The sequence below is a fragment of the Chironomus tepperi genome, unplaced genomic scaffold (assembly GCF_022539635.2).
Source record: "Chironomus tepperi strain 1889 unplaced genomic scaffold, CSIRO-AGI_Ctep_v1 contig_335, whole genome shotgun sequence".
Taxonomy (NCBI): domain Eukaryota; kingdom Metazoa; phylum Arthropoda; class Insecta; order Diptera; family Chironomidae; genus Chironomus; species Chironomus tepperi.
This window is the reverse complement of record NW_027226457.1, coordinates 25,542-41,802: the sequence shown is the minus strand read 5'-3', so window position 1 is coordinate 41,802 and position 16,261 is coordinate 25,542. Positions and strand designations below refer to the sequence as shown.

Here is a 16,261-nt window from a genome sequence, read left to right as displayed (position 1 = left end):
AATTTTGAATTTCGAATTTCTATATAATTAAAACATTGAAAAAAAAAATATTATATATTATATTTATAAATGAAGGAATGATTAGTAAACTCTAAATTCAGCTTTAACTATTTATAAAATAATCTGTAAATAACTATCAGAAAATTAATTAAAAAAATCAACGAATATTTTCACTTATAATAACTTGATCTTATTCAGTAATATTTTTAAATTTTTGAAATAATGCAAACAGTGAATTAAAAAATATATATTTCCTAATTGACATCACTTAAATTTCTATCCAAGAATAATAAATGCTCTAAGTTACAATTAAAATTAAAATTAAGTAAGAAATACTTAAGAAAAAAATTCACACTCAGATTAGAGTGCGTGCCACCAGTTTACTGAAATAGTAGGAATCACAATCACATTAGGTATTCTGATTGATTTATGCAACGAATCGATAAAAAAAAACTTGTTTTAATTGCAATTACCTTATGCAATACATCTTTTCTTATTGCTACTATTACAATTGTGTTTAAAATATTTTAATTTCCATAATAACAAACCCGATGGGACAAAAAACCGTTAGAATTAGCCCTTATTGACTTGCCCTTATTTATAACGTATGTTTGATAAATCGGAAAAATAAAATATAGAACATCAAATAAAAATTTTTAAAAATAAAAAGTAAATAATTAATTTTCTTGAAATCATCCTGTAATCATCAAAATACATCGATATACATCTTTTTTATGTAAGTCTATTTGTAAATAATTTAGTATATTGAAATGTCAAAACAAATGTTATAATTAACATTTAATTTTATTTACTCAAAATAAAACAATAAATCGAGAAATCCGATAAATTAATAAATATTCAAAATGTAATCTGAATTAGAATTTAGCATAAACGTGGTCACTTTTGACACACGGAAGTGCATTTTTAAAAAATATTAAAAAACATGATTATAGAACACAAAACTCAAATATATAAACCCAGTCAAAGAAAAACATTCAAAATTTCAGTATTTTTCATTAAATTGCAATTATTAAAGTTTTATGGAAATTTAATAACCGAGAAAAAAGTGACTAAAATTTAGAAAATTTTAAGTATATCAAAATTTAGATTACTTTGCAATCACACATCTAGTCGCAGTCAGACCATCACAACGGCAGTCAGACAAAGAGACGAACATCACGCGAACAAGCGTTATTTAATTTCAGAGAAAAAAAAATGTTCTAAAAGTTGAAATATTCATAATAGAACAAAGTTTTTCTTATTATTTAATAAAATTCAATGTGACGATTCAATGGCTCTCAAAACTATATGAACATAAATTTAATAAATTAAAAACTAATAAGCAAACTTTTAATTATATAGATATATATTATATTCACTTCATTCATTTCATTATTATTCATTTAGGGATAAATTGATGAAAAAACTAAAATAGAGCTTCTTACGAGCAAATATTTCAATATAAATGTCTAATCATACTTAATTATTCATAATTACTGCGTTTTAGAAATAATTCTCTAAACATACGTTTGTACTGAAAGATTTGCATTTAACATCTACATAGGATGTAATTGAGAAAATATCAATTATTAATATAATTTAAGTCATTTGTCCTTTTGTCTGTCATTCCGCTCTAAGCTCCGCCCCTTTTCATAAACATCAAATTTTATTTTTCACCAAAATTTGTCAAACTTTCGGAGATTTGTTTGCTATTATATAAATCTCAATAGAAGCCTGACTAATCGTTAAATTTAAATCTTCACACCATTCTTGGTGGGGGATTATTCTAGTGATCAAATAATACTTCACATTATTCAGCATTATTCACAGCTTTCTTGCCGTTACACTGAGTTTTTTCTTTTTTTTTTGATAGTTTAAGTTTTGTTTAGAGCAAAGTTTGTTTACATGACCATAATATATTGGTTTCAATATATATTATTTTGTTTCTTTATTTAAACATTTTAATCCTTATAGCGAACATAAAGGGAACATTTACTAATTGCGTTCAAAGGGTATTATTAAAACAATTTAAATTCTGAGAATTGAATAGAATTTGATACTATATAATCAACAACAAATCGAACTTTCATCCTATTACTCACATGTGAGTTTTAAGTCATAATAGGGTGTTTCTTTGGATAAATTTTTTCAAAATTTTCGACTTTAAACTAATTTTTCTCATAATCTGGCAATTTTATAGCTCCATTCTTTATATACACTTACGGGATTTGTGCAGATCTTTATTTATGTACAATTATTTTTTACCGTCATGCTTTATTTAATTAAATATTTCAATTTTTATGCCGGTTTCTCGGAATCAAAATATCAAATTCCGACTTTCATCATGAATTTTTTGCACTTTATTCTACTTGTCACTATGGTTGACTTGATATTTCGAGTGTATTACACCTAAAACTATCGTTTGTTCCTCTTTAAACGCTGCAAAAATCCTTAATTAAAGAGAAAAATTGAAATTTTAGTGATTCCGAGAAACTTTTTTCCCAATCCGTGAGAAAATTCATTTTTTGATTTTATGTTTTTGCAGGAATTATAGACTAACAATATAGAATAAAGACAGATTGAGATATTATAATTAATATTTTAAAGAAATTAACAACTAGTTAATTTGTTTAATAAGTTAAAGTAATGTTTTTCTATGAAGCAAATTTTGTTGTTTTTGAGACACGAATTAGACGAATTTGACTTATCCAGAGAATCACCCAATAGTTGATTATTTTAGAATTAAATTTAAATTCTAAAACTATAAAATTCCAACCAATAGAACCAGGTAGGCAAAATATTGAATAAAAATTATACAGTTATAAAACTATTCCGCAGACATGGTAAATTTCAATTATTTCGTTATAAACCAGCCAACCAAAAATTTAATCCAAGCACTTTAAAATAAGGTTTCTAAAGGGTTTTTCTTCGTAAAAGAATTAAATCTTTCAATTTTCCTCCATTATATTTAGATTTAGTTCTAAATTGATTGATAAAATAGTCTAAAAAATTATTTGTTGTAAAAACTTTTAAAATTAAAGTTTGTAAAATTTTAGTCAAGTTTTTCATGTTAATACAAAATTTTTATTTTTTTATATTCCTAAAAATTTTTCAGCGGTTTTGCGGTTTTTAGAAAGCCGCTTCCAGAAACCCTACTTTAAAATAATTGGAGTTAATTTATACTTTATAATAAATTAATTGATAAAGTCGAGTCAAATTTGAGCTCTACTTTTTAGAGCACGACACACAAAACCATTAAATTTAATTCTAGGTATTTCTGACATGTATAAAACATATTTATTCAATTATCCGTTGAAAAGTTGTTATAATTAGATGTTGAAGGAATTGCTGAATTAACTGTACCTAGAGAATCGTTTGTTATCCAATTAAGTAGATTATGCTCTTGCATTTTAACACATTCATATTGATCGTTGATTAAAGTTTGCGAGTATTGTTGATGCTGTATATAAGCTTCTCGCTCTAAATTAATGTCTCCTAGCATTTTGTATAGTTGTTTTTGTATTGAGCTTCCCCATAGTTGAACATTTATATCAGGAATTTTAGAAGCTAATTGTAATGCCGGAACAACCATGTTCATTGCTTCTTTGGAGTTTCCAATGCTTAGAAAGACTTGACTCAACAAAACTAAGGAACAGGAAGTTAATCGATTTAAATCTTCAGCATTGCCCATTTTCAAAGATTCGCGAAGAAATCGTTTGGCTTCATGAAAGCTTCCTTTATAGTAAGAATTTAAGCCTTGAACCCAATAATAGCTGCCTAGTAAAGCCTGATTGGTAAAATTTTGAGTATAATCTGAAGCTATGTGATTAAGAACATTGCGAAGGTTCTCTTCTTGACCAGTTCTCAAATAAATTATTGCTAAATTCAAATTACTGAATAGTTTTAATTCACGATTATTTGTCTCCTGAATTGCTATGCATAATTGAGCTTCTGCACGATCGTAACAATTGACTGACATTCCATATAAACCCAAAAGACAATGTAATTGTGATGAGTGAGACTTTAGTAAAGATTTATCAGGCAATGATAGACATATATCTTTGGCTGAAGATATTTCCTTCAGTGCTGATGTCCTATTACCCATTATCAATCTACATAATGCTATATGCTCTAGTAATGTTACTTGAAACATTGACAGTATTGGTTTATTATCCTGTATCTTTAATTTTTCAATTTGAGTCAAAGCTTTCTCTGTATATTTCTGAGTTTTTTCCAAAAATCCCGATATCATTGACTGTGAAACTGTAAGTACGTAAACATATACAAATAACTGTTCCTTTGTGAGCCAAAGAAAACATTCTGTAGGATGTTGACCAAAAATTTGCTCATCTGATGGCCAATTAGTGTTGATAATTGTTTGAATAATACGTTGTAACTGCTTTAAGATTTCCTTAACAGACTTAACATGTCCTAATTGAAGTGAATTCGAAACTTGCAGAATTAGTTGAAACACTCTTGAATATTCTTTCAAATGTGGATTTTGAATAGTTTCCAAGCATAATGCGGCTTGATTTAAAATACCATTTACATCACTTGATTTTCGCTCTATTATAAGAATCATTGCGCGATTTAATAAAAATTGTGTCTTTAAATAAGGAGCATTGTTTTCTTCGGCACAATCAGCTCCGATCGAGAGAAATTCAGATGCTAAACTATATTCCTTATCATTGGCATGAATTCTCTGAAAATTACAATATAAATGACACTTTGTATATATTTAATATTCGATTCAATCATTAAAAGACTTACAGCTATTTGAAATAAAAGTTTTGAATGCCAAAATATGTTATGTTGAGAATTTTCAATTGCTTTTCGCAAAATGGTTTTTGCAGCATGCGACTGGTTCTGTTGCTGATAGAATTGTGACAAAGTGTAAGCTGCATCGAATCGAATATCATCGAAACCTTGAATTTGTTGACTCAATGTCCAAGCCTGTTCAATGTGTGTTTTCGCCAAATCTATATTATATAGATAATGGAAGTATTATTATATAAAATAGAAAAATAATAATCGTTGTATCCAGATTGATCTACCCTGATTATTTGTATATGCGAAAAGCAATTGGCCTAGTTGTAAATGAGTCCTTGATTCTACTTTTTTGGGAGGATTAAATGCAAAAAGTGCCTCCTGAAACGTACATAAACGAAATAGTTTTATTTAATAATGCCAATTTTTAAATCTTAGTATTTAAATAAATTACCAAACATTGTATTGCCTTCTTAATATTTTTGGTTGTTCGAAAGTGCTCTGCTAATCCTAACAAAGCAACATAGGCTCTGTCTTGAGATTGTCCTGTTGAATTCATTCTCTTCTTACGAATACTCAGATTAATGCAATTTACTTTATATTTTTTTAATTAGCTAAAAATCGTAAACCAAACAATAACTTGGGTTTTATAACTTTTAGCGTCTTTTTCGGCATGAAAAGATGCAAAAAAAAAAACTTTTCACTATACATAAAATAACAGAAAAAAGGCAGAAAATAACGGACGATTGAAAATTTGAAAACTGAGTGCGTACTCCGATCGGCACATATTTTTCATAGCTGTCAAGCGGTGATCGATTGGTATTCAAGTGATGATTTTGATGGCAATCAAAATTTATGCTTCTGCACCATGGACTGAGCAATTGGCATTGGTCTGAGTTTTTGAATTTTGCGGCATTCTCTTTATAATGCATATATTCCAACTAGTATAGAAGTCGTTAGAGATGTGAACGAATGAATTAAGCGCATTTTCTGCGAGTTGATCAGTGATTATTTTCATTCAGTTCTAACTCCCCCAGTGACTAACTCTTAGATAAAAAATTATAAATCAAACTGTATAAGAATAATAATTCAAATTTAATGTAAGGAGAATAATTTCTATTAACGATGTCTTTTTGAAACCAGATATATTATGTTCATAAAAATAAGATCCAGCTTACATAAACAATACGTTCCTAATTAAAAGATTCAGTTAACATCCAGACACATTTTTTCCTTAATAAAAAGATCCAGTGAACATCTTGTCGCATTATAACAATAACTTCCAGTTGACATTAGGACCAAAATATACAAATCAGTTTTTTTTAACAGAAAAAAAATCATTTAACAGTTTTTTTGACATTCAAACTCATTGGCTAATTCAATATCAATGATGTAATCACTAAAAATATACAAGTTAATATAACTAAGAAATGGTAATGAAATCCAAAAAATCCAAAAATGTTGGGCACTTCTACGAATTAGCAGCTATCGAATGCAAAAACCAGAAGTCTCTAAGTGCTTTCTCCACGGAGTTTTTGTCTAGACAATCAGTCAAAGCGCACTATTTCTGAAGGTAAATGCGCTAAAAATTTGTGCGATAAGAAAACCAGCAAAAGTTTATTACAGAATTTTTTCCACAGTAATAAATAAACTAGTTGCACAAAAACTATTAATAATTAATTTGATTTTTGCAAATTATACGATTTTAGAAAAAGGAGGATTAGCAGTAAAATATTAAATTTAGATCAGTGTTAAACGTTGAATGTTTATGATTAGAAAATTTTATAATTCTGTCAGAAATTTTTCAAGCTTAAATAAAATGAGTATTGCTGCACGATTAGATGCTGTACCTTTGGCAGAAATTGACACTGGAATATTCAAATATGTATTGATTAAAGTTTATGGAGAGGAAGATTCTAATGGAAAAGAAGCTCAAAAATCTATTGTTCGGTAACATTAGTAAATTTTTAATTAAATTGTTAAGAGATATATTACAAATTGGAAAACTAATTACAGTGGATTTTTACGAGCTGAATGGCATGGTAAGCACTCAAAATTAAAAATAAAGATATAAGCTTCATTTGTTGTATATTTAACATATTTATTAGTGATTATTTTTAACTGGATCACAGTACTTTTAGGGGGTTAAATTGTTATTAAACAAAAATAATAACAGAAGATTCACTTAATATAATGCTTATAAGGAATGGTTCATGGTGTTAATAAAATTATATTTAAGAAATAACCAATGATTGTAGAAAGCTCCAAATTCCCGAGCTCCTGACTTATCGCTTTAAGCGTTTTAAAACTATCGATATATGCTTTAAATTTAAAGTAATGATTTTTAGCATAAACAGTAAATGACAAAAACAATACTCAAAACATACTTAAAAAAAATATTGCATAAAAGAGCTTACAGTACTGTGGGTTTAGAACTAAAATGAATTTTAATGGGTCGAATTTAAATATCATCATTTGAATTTTGCTTAACGTTCCTAAGATTTATTTTTAATAAAGAGATTCATATTAATTTTTGAAAGAAATTGAAAAGTCTCAAGTACTTTTATTCTTCTTCATTTATGGATACATTTCACGAATATTATACTCATTTCATATAAATATTTAAAATATTTGCTTTGGAGGAATTTACTGAGAATGAATGTTTAAAGCATTAACAATGCTCTATTGGAATGCTTGAAGCATTGTAATAAAAGGAAATATAATTTTATTCCCTGATTTAAAGAATTAATAATTTTGTATAAGGCATAATGAATAACAATAGATTTCTATTTGCTGTTCTTTTTCAAAAGCTGACATCTATGAAGAAGTAAGTATGTCCATTAGATCATTAGGTTTAGATTGTGAATGTCTAGGAGGTGGTCGAATAGAACATAAACCGGAAGAAAAGAAAATTAAAGTCTACGGATATTCTCAGGTGAGGAGATTGTACTTTTTTTACGTAGCTAATTTTTAAATTAAATAATATTATTTCTTAATCACTTTATATAGGGTTATGGCAAAGCTGATCATGAAGAGGCAAAAAAAATTCTACTAACAAAGTATCATGACTACCTAATTGAATGTTCCGATGAAGGCTATTAAATTTTTAATATTAAGATTGAAATTGAACATTATTATTAAATTTTTGATATCAGAATAATAAAATTTACTTCAATTAAAGAAAAATGTAAATAATTTTTTAATTCTCAACTCAACTTTTTCATTTCTTCTGGAGAATAAAAATTAAATTATAGAAGAAAGAACATTGTAATCGATTTTTCATTTTTATTTCTTATAATATGGTTGTTGATGCTTTCACGTGTTATCTGCAATTCAAAAGGAAATAATATTCCAAACTGGAATTTCCACTAAAAGCATTGAACATTGCAACTAGTTGAAATTCATTGATTTCAATGTTTTCTGTTTATCCAGTGTCTCAGATTCATTTTACAATTATTCCAGTCTAGAACGAGATTTCAATTATATGGTACAAAAATATGAAGTGCGGAATATAATTTAATTTTTCAAAGTTAAAATAAGCTTTGTTTTAGTTTTACTGAATATTAATGTTCAATAATTAAAATTTATTTAGTTTCTTTTTTTGAAAATTATTTTGCCAAACCTTTTAAAAACACAGTTCTCATTTACAACATGGCACCAATAGAAGATTAATCCTTCTTCCAAAAATACGAAACTCCAAAAAAATGAAAATTTTAAGTGGAAGAATATCCGTTTGCAATTATATTTAGCAACAAAAAAAGAAGGAAATAATCAATTTTGATAAGAAATAGAAATTTTATGAGATGTAATATTGAAAAGAAGTGCATGTAGAGTAATAAATTCCAAATTGCGACGAAATGATTTTAAAGATATTTTTGGCAAAGGAAATTGCTTTGTTGCAATAAACATTCTGTCATAGCAACTGGCAAACAACGTGAGTTTAAAGTGAAAAGAAAAATTCGAGTGTACAGCAACATTTTTCAAGAAAATGGTGAAAAGTTGAATGAAAAAGTAAAATGTGGTATCACCAAACTGTTTTAGAAAAGGCTATGAAAATATAGTCAAAAATAATGAAGGAAAATGATAATGATACTATCTTGAAAGACACCCCTTCTCCTAAAAGGCCTCAAAATCAAATACAGTGAGTTCATACATTAAATATTTAGCAAAAAAAAATTTAATTTATGGTAAAAGTATCAAAAGAAAAACGAGAAATTTATAAATTTGTAAATCTTTAGTAAAAGGGGCGACGAAGTATAAAGTATATTATGATATAATATTTGTTAGAAATGTAATTTTATTTTTATTTATAAAATTACTAGTATGATAAAACGTATAACTAAATTAGTTGGGTTTTAAAGCAATCAAAACTTTCAAATTTAGAGTAAAAATAAATTTCACAGATTTTCAAAACTTTTAAACTCAAGTAGGAAAATAAAAACAAATCTCAAAATCTCAAACTTAATGACAGAAATACATAAGAACTAAATTATATTACTACAAAAATGCCCGTAGAGTACGAAATAAGATTTTGATTTAACGACTTAGCGAGTCGATTTCGAGTTCTGCTTAAAACTAAAAAGAACTTGAATACTTCAGATGCTCACAACTTTTGTACGAAAACGAAATGGGGCTGAAAAAGCGGACCAAAATATTGACGAAAGCGTATTATTATGTATTCATTAAATATATATATTTATATATATGTATATGTATTTACATATTTTTTTTCAATTTCTCAACATTTTTTTTGCGCACAACAATTTAGAAACTTAAATGAAAATGATGATTCATCGTTGGGATCTCAGAAGTAAGTTTTATCATAGTTTAGAGATTAAAAAAAAAATCAATGTTTCTATATAATTTAAGAGTTTACAAAAAAACATCTTCAAATCAGTTATTAACACTATATTTGGGTACACGGGAATTAGTCTCCCGTGAAGGTGTTGTTGATCCTATCAAAGGAGTAGTTTACTTGGATAAACGAGTAAATGATTCAAATCAAAAGGTATATTGTCAACTAACGCTTACCTTCAGGTATGAGCATATTTTATTTTTCATAAATTTATTTATTTGGAATCAAATAAATAAGCTAAAACAATACATATATAATTGTATGATAAAGGTATGGAAGAGAGGATGAAGAAGTAATGGGTCTTAAATTTTGCAACGAAGCTATCATAGCATTACAGCAAATATGGCCTAAAAATGAATCAGAACAACGCTTTTCATTGACTCCACTGCAGGTATTTATTAATTAATTTATGCAGCAAAAACTAATAGATAATTTTCATAAATTTCTTATCACCATTAAAAAAAGGAAGCGTTAATTGAAAGATTAGGACAAAACTCAGTTCCATTTATGATCGAAATAGGCTCCGTTACTCCACCAAGTGTTCAACTTCTTCCTGCTAAAAGATATACAGGTGCACCAATCGGAACTTCTTATGACATAAGAGTTTACACAGGTAAAAATCCATTTTTCTAAAAATCTTAAGGCTTTTATATTTAAAATGCTTAACTTAAAAAACGTATCTACTTTTCAGTTCCAACAACTGATCAAAATGACGAAAGAATTCAAAGGAGATCAACAGTAAGACTAGGTATTAGACTTTTACATAAAATATGTCCGGAAACGAATTTATCAAATAATGAACCATCACAACTACCACCTGTGCCAAGATCACTTCGTTTGCGTCTTTCACCAAAAGCGAGAAAATTAATAAAGCAGACAAGTTTAATAATTCATGGCAGCAATAGCACTACAAATAACACCAACGGCACGGTGTCTTCTATCACTTCTGATGCAGATTTATCTGATAATGCAAATAAAGTAAGTATATTTAAAGAGAAATCATAACAATTAAATGATCTTAAGATTAATTATAGCTAGTAAAATTTCTGATTAGTACTTCAAAAAAAGTAGCCTTAAGATGACTCAACTATCTGAAATACTTAAGTATATTTTTACTGATCATTTAAAAAATTCACTAAAGTAGAAATGTTTGTGTAAAAGAAAAGAGGTAATTATTTTTAACATCGCTTAATAGATATTTAAACAAATTCAAAAGTTGAAAATTACTCTGATTTCCCTTGACTATGTTTATGTATTCAAAATTGATATTTTGAGAGAGAAAAAAAATACAGCATGAGCGGTGCGTTTTCTATTTATATCTCTATAAAGAGCGCTCAGGACAATAACGAACGAGTAATGAAGATGTTATAAACATTAATGTACTGCTGATTTTTTCGTTAATCAATGTCTTTTTTTTTTTTTTTTGAAATTTTACTTTCAAAGGGACCATATGGAAGTGTAGATAAGCCTTTTTTGTGGACTGAAGGTAAAGTAAGCTTAAAGGCATCTTTAAATAAGTCAGCTTATGCTCATGGAGAAAACGTGAATATTACAATTGATGTGAAAAATGAGAGTCGAAAAATTGTGAGGAAAATAAGAGTAAGTTCGAGCATAAATTTTACTCTTAAAATCTAAGCAATATTATAATAAAACACGCGTCTTTAAACTCATAAAATCTAGATTTTTGCGGTACAACATGTGGATGTATGTATGTTCAGCAACGGAAAATTTAAAAATATTGTGGCAGAAGTAGAAATAAGCAGACAAATTGGCCCAAGCGAATCGATACATGGAGTTTATTCTCTACTTCCTGTCAGAGGTATATACAATACATGTATCTGTAAGGATAAATATAGGAAAATAATACAAATTGATTTGTAGGCTCAACAAAAAATTGGATCGCAGTAGAAGGTGCACTCTTCAGTACAAGCAATTACGATACTTCCTTGGCTGCTTTAAACTCTAAATTAGCATCAAGTGCACCACGTGGCTGCATATACCCTGCCATTCAAATACAACAGCAGCAATATCAGTTCCAACAACAGAAACAAGACTCAAATTTAATACATCAACAATCAATTACAACTCAGCATACACCATCCGGTGATGAAAAAAATGTTTTTGCAATATATGTCAGTTATTATGTTAAAGTAAAGTTATTGTTAAGCGCAATGGGAGGTGAAGTTAGTTTGAAATTGCCATTTATTCTTGGTAATTTTGATACAACAGATGGTACAAAAATAGAAAAAATAAATATACCTCCAAATCATTCCAATGATTTACATCTTAATGACCACCAATGTCTTGATGACATAAGAAGACCTGATTTGGAGCGTGACGAAAGTTTGATCGAAAAAAAGAATGATGAAACGATTGATGAAAACATTGATATTAATCTAATGTCGCATAATAGCAGCGTTAATTGTAAAAGTATTGATTATGAGGATATTGCAGTAACGAGCATTGGCATTAACTGTGAAGAAATGGATTTTATTAACAAAAAATTTTGCGAAATGAATCGACTTGATTCGGCTAGATCATCTGATTCAAGTATATCTGATGTTTGCGAAGGTGAAGAAATTAAACATGAAACCAATGTCATTCAAGCACAAATTCACTGTCAAAAATATTTAGAGAGTGACATCTAAAGAACTGATAAAATATGATGATGAATTATTACAATTTTTGATGTTAGATTTATGATATATGGTATATGAAAACTCAAAAAAAAAAAAAAAACTATTTAATGTTTTTGAATGTTAAATAAAACCTGCATGGAAATCTGTGATTTAGAACCTAACAATCTAACCTAATAAAAAATATAAAATAACAGTCTCCCTACATGCACAAATTTAGTATTTTATCTTTTTTAAAAATTATGTTAATTATGATTTCTCATGTACATTACAGTTAAATATTTCCAGTTGTTTAAAAATTAACTTTAAATTATCTTTTTGATGTATGATTGTAAGTTATTTAAAGAAAACAAAAATCTGTAATCATAGAAAAAAAAGTATTTTTTTGGATGTGAGATTATAGTACACGCATCAGTGTAGTATTTATTAGATTGTGCAATTGTTACGATATCATAAAACTATTATTTTGACTAAAATTCATTTTCTTTCAATAACATTAACTATGTAAAACTATTGAGAAGATCCTTCAAATCCTTTGGCTCTGATATTGAATTCCCTATTATATCCCATGATTTCTTTAGCAAAACTGATAGATTTTCTCGCGTCTCCTATTTTTGTGTAAGTGTATTGAAATATATTTGGTAGAAAAGGATAAAAAATAAATAAATTTTTGGTTAACTCAAATATGGCTATGAAAATTTTAAAAATATAGAAAATTAAATAATACAAAGTACTAAAGATATTAAAAGTTCATAATAAAATAATTTCAGATATCATTTCACAAAAAAGTACTTAAATTTTGACAAAAAAAGTACTTAAATATCTGGTAATGTATTATATTTAAAATTGTTAATTTAATTTTGATCATTATTCTTTCTGTTCTCAATTTTTGCATTAACTTTTAAATTTATAGTTAATATATAAATTCTAATTAAACCGTTGAATTCCGGGAACGAACATTTTTATCTTCCGACGAAAAAATTTCATCCGGAACAATTGAGATTTTATATTAAAATCTTCCCATTATGTTTGACGGAATTTATTTCAAGTTTTTTATATAAGGATACACACTTACTTTATTTAAGACATGTCCCTGTAGCTCTGATAGTTTAATTTTCGTAACTGCTAGCTCGTGACAAAGAATGCCTTTTACAAAGCATTCACCCATGGTAAGCATATCAATTATATTTAGAATATTCTGGCAGTAGTTTTCAATATCCTGAAAATCTTCAATTGTCATTATGTAATCCGACTCTTGTTTCATTTTTAAAATTATTTGCAACTTTAGCTCTATAGTAAGTTGATTGGAGTCGGGCAAAAAATTAGAAAGTTTTTCTTTTAAATATTGATTAATAAGTTTCATTGGCTCATTGGAGATACGATTAAAAATCTGTTTTGATAATATATCTGTTATCTTGGAAATACGAGCATGATCTAACTTGAAATTACATTTTTCACACTTCCATGAGGATGTAATTACCAAAGGATTTATTGGCAGCATAATACTATCACATTGAGGATGAATACATTTAATGCCAGAAATATTTGAGTTGAATTCTTTCGGATCCAAACATCTTTCACATTTACATAAGAAATTTTTTGAATATCCTAAATGAACACGTCTCTGCATGGTTCCCCAAAGTAACTTTGTATATGAGTTAAATATTTGGTCACCTCTTTTAATTAATTTTGAAGCCTTCGCAATCATGACTTTATGATCATTATAAACGTAGTAAATGTTAGGTATGCAATTGTGATTCATCACAGCACCAAGTGGGAAGAGACCCTAAATTTCATTAAAAATTTTAAAAAAGAGATAGATTAAATATAAAAAATGGTCAATTATTTAAGGATGGAGATTGATTTCAACTATGAATTGAACTATAATTCCTTTGGGAAAAAAATACACTCAATTTTGTTTTCTTACTCGTAAGCTTATTCCATGTTCAGGTTGAGAATCGTGAGGAAGACCTACTTCAAAAGCATTTGTATTAAGAATAGATGAAATTTTCTTCAGTTTGTTAACTATTTCTGAATCTTCTGACAATCCATCAAATTCAACTAATATTTTCTCCACTTCCATGTTTTGCACTGACGTATTTTCGTGACAGGCCATCATAAACATTAGTTCTGATTCTTCTTTTGATAAAAGCAAGCCACGAATAACAGTCAAGGCACGAAACAAATGTTTAGAGTATTTATTTTCATTTTTAAGTTTCCACGAACGTATTAATTCGCATTCAACGCGATGCTGTGCATCATTATTTTCACATTCACTGCATACTGGAAATTTACATTTTTGACTGCAAAGTGATAACTTATTTAGGACCTTATAACATGAAATGCAAAAGATCTTTTTTAATGAGTTCGTTAATATTTATTATGAGGTAGCAGAAAAGAAAAAAGAAATGTTAAAACGTTATCAGCAGTACAAAAAATTAAGAAAAAGTTTTGAATAATTTAATGTTATATATAATTACTTTGTTATAATTATTGACTCTAGGTCCAACAATTAGAGGCTTGTCGCGGAATATTTCCTCGTTTGGTTGGATATCTCTGTTGGCAATTAAGCATCTACCATATATTGGCAATTCTTCTATAGTCCAACAGCACTTATCATCACCAGGATAAATATTTCCATTTTTTAAATGATTTACTAGAGCTCTTTTAAATTCTTCGCACATTTTAAAAGTAAAGATTATTTAAGAAACTTTTATAGAATCACAGGAGATCTCTAACCGATGAAAAACAGATAATACATGAAAAAAAAAAATACTTTTTCGTGCTAATTTTTCTCTTTTCTCATTTTTTTTTTATTTCTTTTACTTATTTTTTATTTACAGTCGAGAGAAAATACAAACAAAAAATCAGTCTCGTGATTCAAATTTTCACTAAAAAGATTCCTCTTTTAAGTTAATTATACTAGACTTGGTTTTTTTTTCACATATACTCTTGTACTTTGTGCTTGAACAAATATTCACGTCTAAAAAACTCACATTGCCAAGTAAAACTATGAAAAATGTCTAAAGGAACTACGCTCGTGATTGAATTTCAGCAAAAAGTATTTTTGGCGGTAGTATTTTGTAAGAAAATTCTTTTTCTATTTTTATTTTGCTGTTTTTATAGGAAAGCAGGTTTTTTTTCTTTCTTTTTATTTTATTTTTGGTTCACAAGTTTTACATATATATGAACTGAACAATGCACAACGATGAATTGCGATATAAAAATATATTGATCATAAGCTAGCGATAGTAAATTTTTGTAATTCTTCATTCGATGTACATGTAGTGAAAAATTAATGTCAGAGAAAAAAAAAAAATAAATAAGCACTCGAGCGACAAAAAAATAAATGTAAGTTGGCAATTTTGCCCTTCAAGTGAACAACATATTTTCAGAGAAATCGAAGGACAAAAATATGAAAACATATTAAGCTAATAGAAAGAGATGATTTCTATTGCTCTTTTTCAAAAACCCGTTTCTAATCCCTGTTGAGTATACACAAAAAAGGCTTTCATCCATAAAATATGTAATTAAAATAATGTATGAAAATTTATTCGATAAAAAAATAAACTTCCAACATGCATATTTACCTAACGAAATTATTACTAATTCATGACAAGTATGATTTCTTTTACTCAAACTAGCAAACAGAATTTTTTTCAAAATGAAACATACTATGCATTAGTAATAATAGTTATTATTAATATAATTTAGGTTATTTGACATACAAATATCTAAAGAAATTTTTTTACCAAAAATGCTCAGTTTTTATATTATTTAACAAATTTCAATCAATTATGAAATGCGAAATCCGCATAAATAATAGAAACAGGAGTAACCAATCGTTAAATCGATATTCTTTACCATGAATGATGGGGTTTTATACTAGTGTATGATATGAATGGATTTTTCATGTTGGTTTGAAATGCGACATTATTGTTTTCGTTCACTTAACTACAATTGTGTTCTCCATTCCAACTTTAATATCTTCGTTTGTGCAGAA

General features: G+C 27.5%; 4 protein-coding genes and 1 pseudogene across 5 annotated transcripts; 2 read left to right on the top strand and 3 right to left on the bottom strand.

The window, feature by feature from the left end:
* The window catches only part of LOC139093469 (DNA replication licensing factor Mcm2-like), a 30,067-nt pseudogene that overhangs the window by 8,146 nt on the left and 5,660 nt on the right, over positions 1 to 16,261 (bottom strand).
* Positions 166 to 5,430, bottom strand: Mau2 (Mau2 sister chromatid cohesion factor). Its single transcript, XM_070644200.1, has 4 exons — positions 5,222 to 5,430; positions 5,055 to 5,148; positions 4,771 to 4,979; positions 166 to 4,702 (listed from the first exon to the last, which is right to left on the bottom strand). Exons 1-4 carry the CDS (start codon positions 5,324 to 5,326, stop codon positions 3,302 to 3,304), a joined length of 1,809 nt encoding a protein of 602 aa, XP_070500301.1. The 5' UTR covers positions 5,327 to 5,430; the 3' UTR covers positions 166 to 3,301.
* On the top strand, positions 6,282 to 7,977 carry LOC139093470 (sex-regulated protein janus-A-like). 2 transcript variants are annotated; one of them, XM_070644203.1, is made up of 5 exons: positions 6,282 to 6,406; positions 6,477 to 6,717; positions 6,784 to 6,809; positions 7,578 to 7,702; positions 7,777 to 7,977. In XM_070644203.1, exons 2-5 carry the CDS (start codon positions 6,530 to 6,532, stop codon positions 7,867 to 7,869), a joined length of 432 nt encoding a protein of 143 aa, XP_070500304.1. In that variant the 5' UTR covers positions 6,282 to 6,406; positions 6,477 to 6,529; the 3' UTR covers positions 7,870 to 7,977. The 2 variants fall into 2 exon arrangements, with proteins under 2 accessions (XP_070500304.1, XP_070500303.1); XM_070644202.1 differs by having other exon boundaries at positions 6,327 to 6,717.
* LOC139093465 (phosrestin-2) lies at positions 8,239 to 12,942 on the top strand. Its single transcript, XM_070644199.1, has 9 exons — positions 8,239 to 8,908; positions 9,536 to 9,577; positions 9,637 to 9,804; positions 9,893 to 10,013; positions 10,088 to 10,235; positions 10,314 to 10,600; positions 11,066 to 11,221; positions 11,303 to 11,441; positions 11,504 to 12,942. Exons 1-9 carry the CDS (start codon positions 8,838 to 8,840, stop codon positions 12,268 to 12,270), a joined length of 1,899 nt encoding a protein of 632 aa, XP_070500300.1. The 5' UTR covers positions 8,239 to 8,837; the 3' UTR covers positions 12,271 to 12,942.
* On the bottom strand, positions 12,635 to 15,029 carry LOC139093467 (SET domain-containing protein SmydA-8-like). The gene is made up of 4 exons (XM_070644201.1): positions 14,739 to 15,029; positions 14,186 to 14,611; positions 13,334 to 14,044; positions 12,635 to 12,866 (listed from the first exon to the last, which is right to left on the bottom strand). The coding sequence occupies exons 1-4, from the start codon at positions 14,940 to 14,942 to the stop codon at positions 12,759 to 12,761; spliced, it is 1,449 nt and encodes a 482-aa protein (XP_070500302.1). The 5' UTR covers positions 14,943 to 15,029; the 3' UTR covers positions 12,635 to 12,758.

Excerpts from the sequence above, each read along its gene's own strand:
- LOC139093465 (XM_070644199.1), top strand. The coding sequence starts at position 8,838 with ATGAAGGAAAATGATAATGATACTATCTTGAAAGACACCCCTTCTCCT. Across the intron at positions 9,805-9,892 it reads CAACTAACGCTTACCTTCAG|GTATGGAAGAGAGGATGAAG; the intron begins GTATGAGCATAT and ends TGTATGATAAAG. Across the intron at positions 10,601-11,065 it reads TATCTGATAATGCAAATAAA|GGACCATATGGAAGTGTAGA; the intron begins GTAAGTATATTT and ends TTACTTTCAAAG.
- LOC139093467 (XM_070644201.1), bottom strand. The coding sequence starts at position 14,942 with ATGTGCGAAGAATTTAAAAGAGCTCTAGTAAATCATTTAAAAAATGGA. Across the intron at positions 14,612-14,738 it reads GAGTCAATAATTATAACAAA|ATCTTTTGCATTTCATGTTA; the intron begins GTAATTATATAT and ends TCATTAAAAAAG. Across the intron at positions 12,867-13,333 it reads AGGGACATGTCTTAAATAAA|GAGACGCGAGAAAATCTATC; the intron begins GTAAGTGTGTAT and ends ACACAAAAATAG.
- LOC139093470 (XM_070644203.1), top strand. The coding sequence starts at position 6,530 with ATGTTTATGATTAGAAAATTTTATAATTCTGTCAGAAATTTTTCAAGC. Across the intron at positions 6,810-7,577 it reads TTTACGAGCTGAATGGCATG|CTGACATCTATGAAGAAGTA; the intron begins GTAAGCACTCAA and ends CTTTTTCAAAAG. Across the intron at positions 7,703-7,776 it reads AAGTCTACGGATATTCTCAG|GGTTATGGCAAAGCTGATCA; the intron begins GTGAGGAGATTG and ends CACTTTATATAG.
- Mau2 (XM_070644200.1), bottom strand. The coding sequence starts at position 5,326 with ATGAATTCAACAGGACAATCTCAAGACAGAGCCTATGTTGCTTTGTTA. Across the intron at positions 4,980-5,054 it reads CGCATATACAAATAATCAGG|ATTTGGCGAAAACACACATT; the intron begins GTAGATCAATCT and ends TATATAATATAG. Across the intron at positions 4,703-4,770 it reads AACTTTTATTTCAAATAGCT|AGAATTCATGCCAATGATAA; the intron begins GTAAGTCTTTTA and ends TGTAATTTTCAG.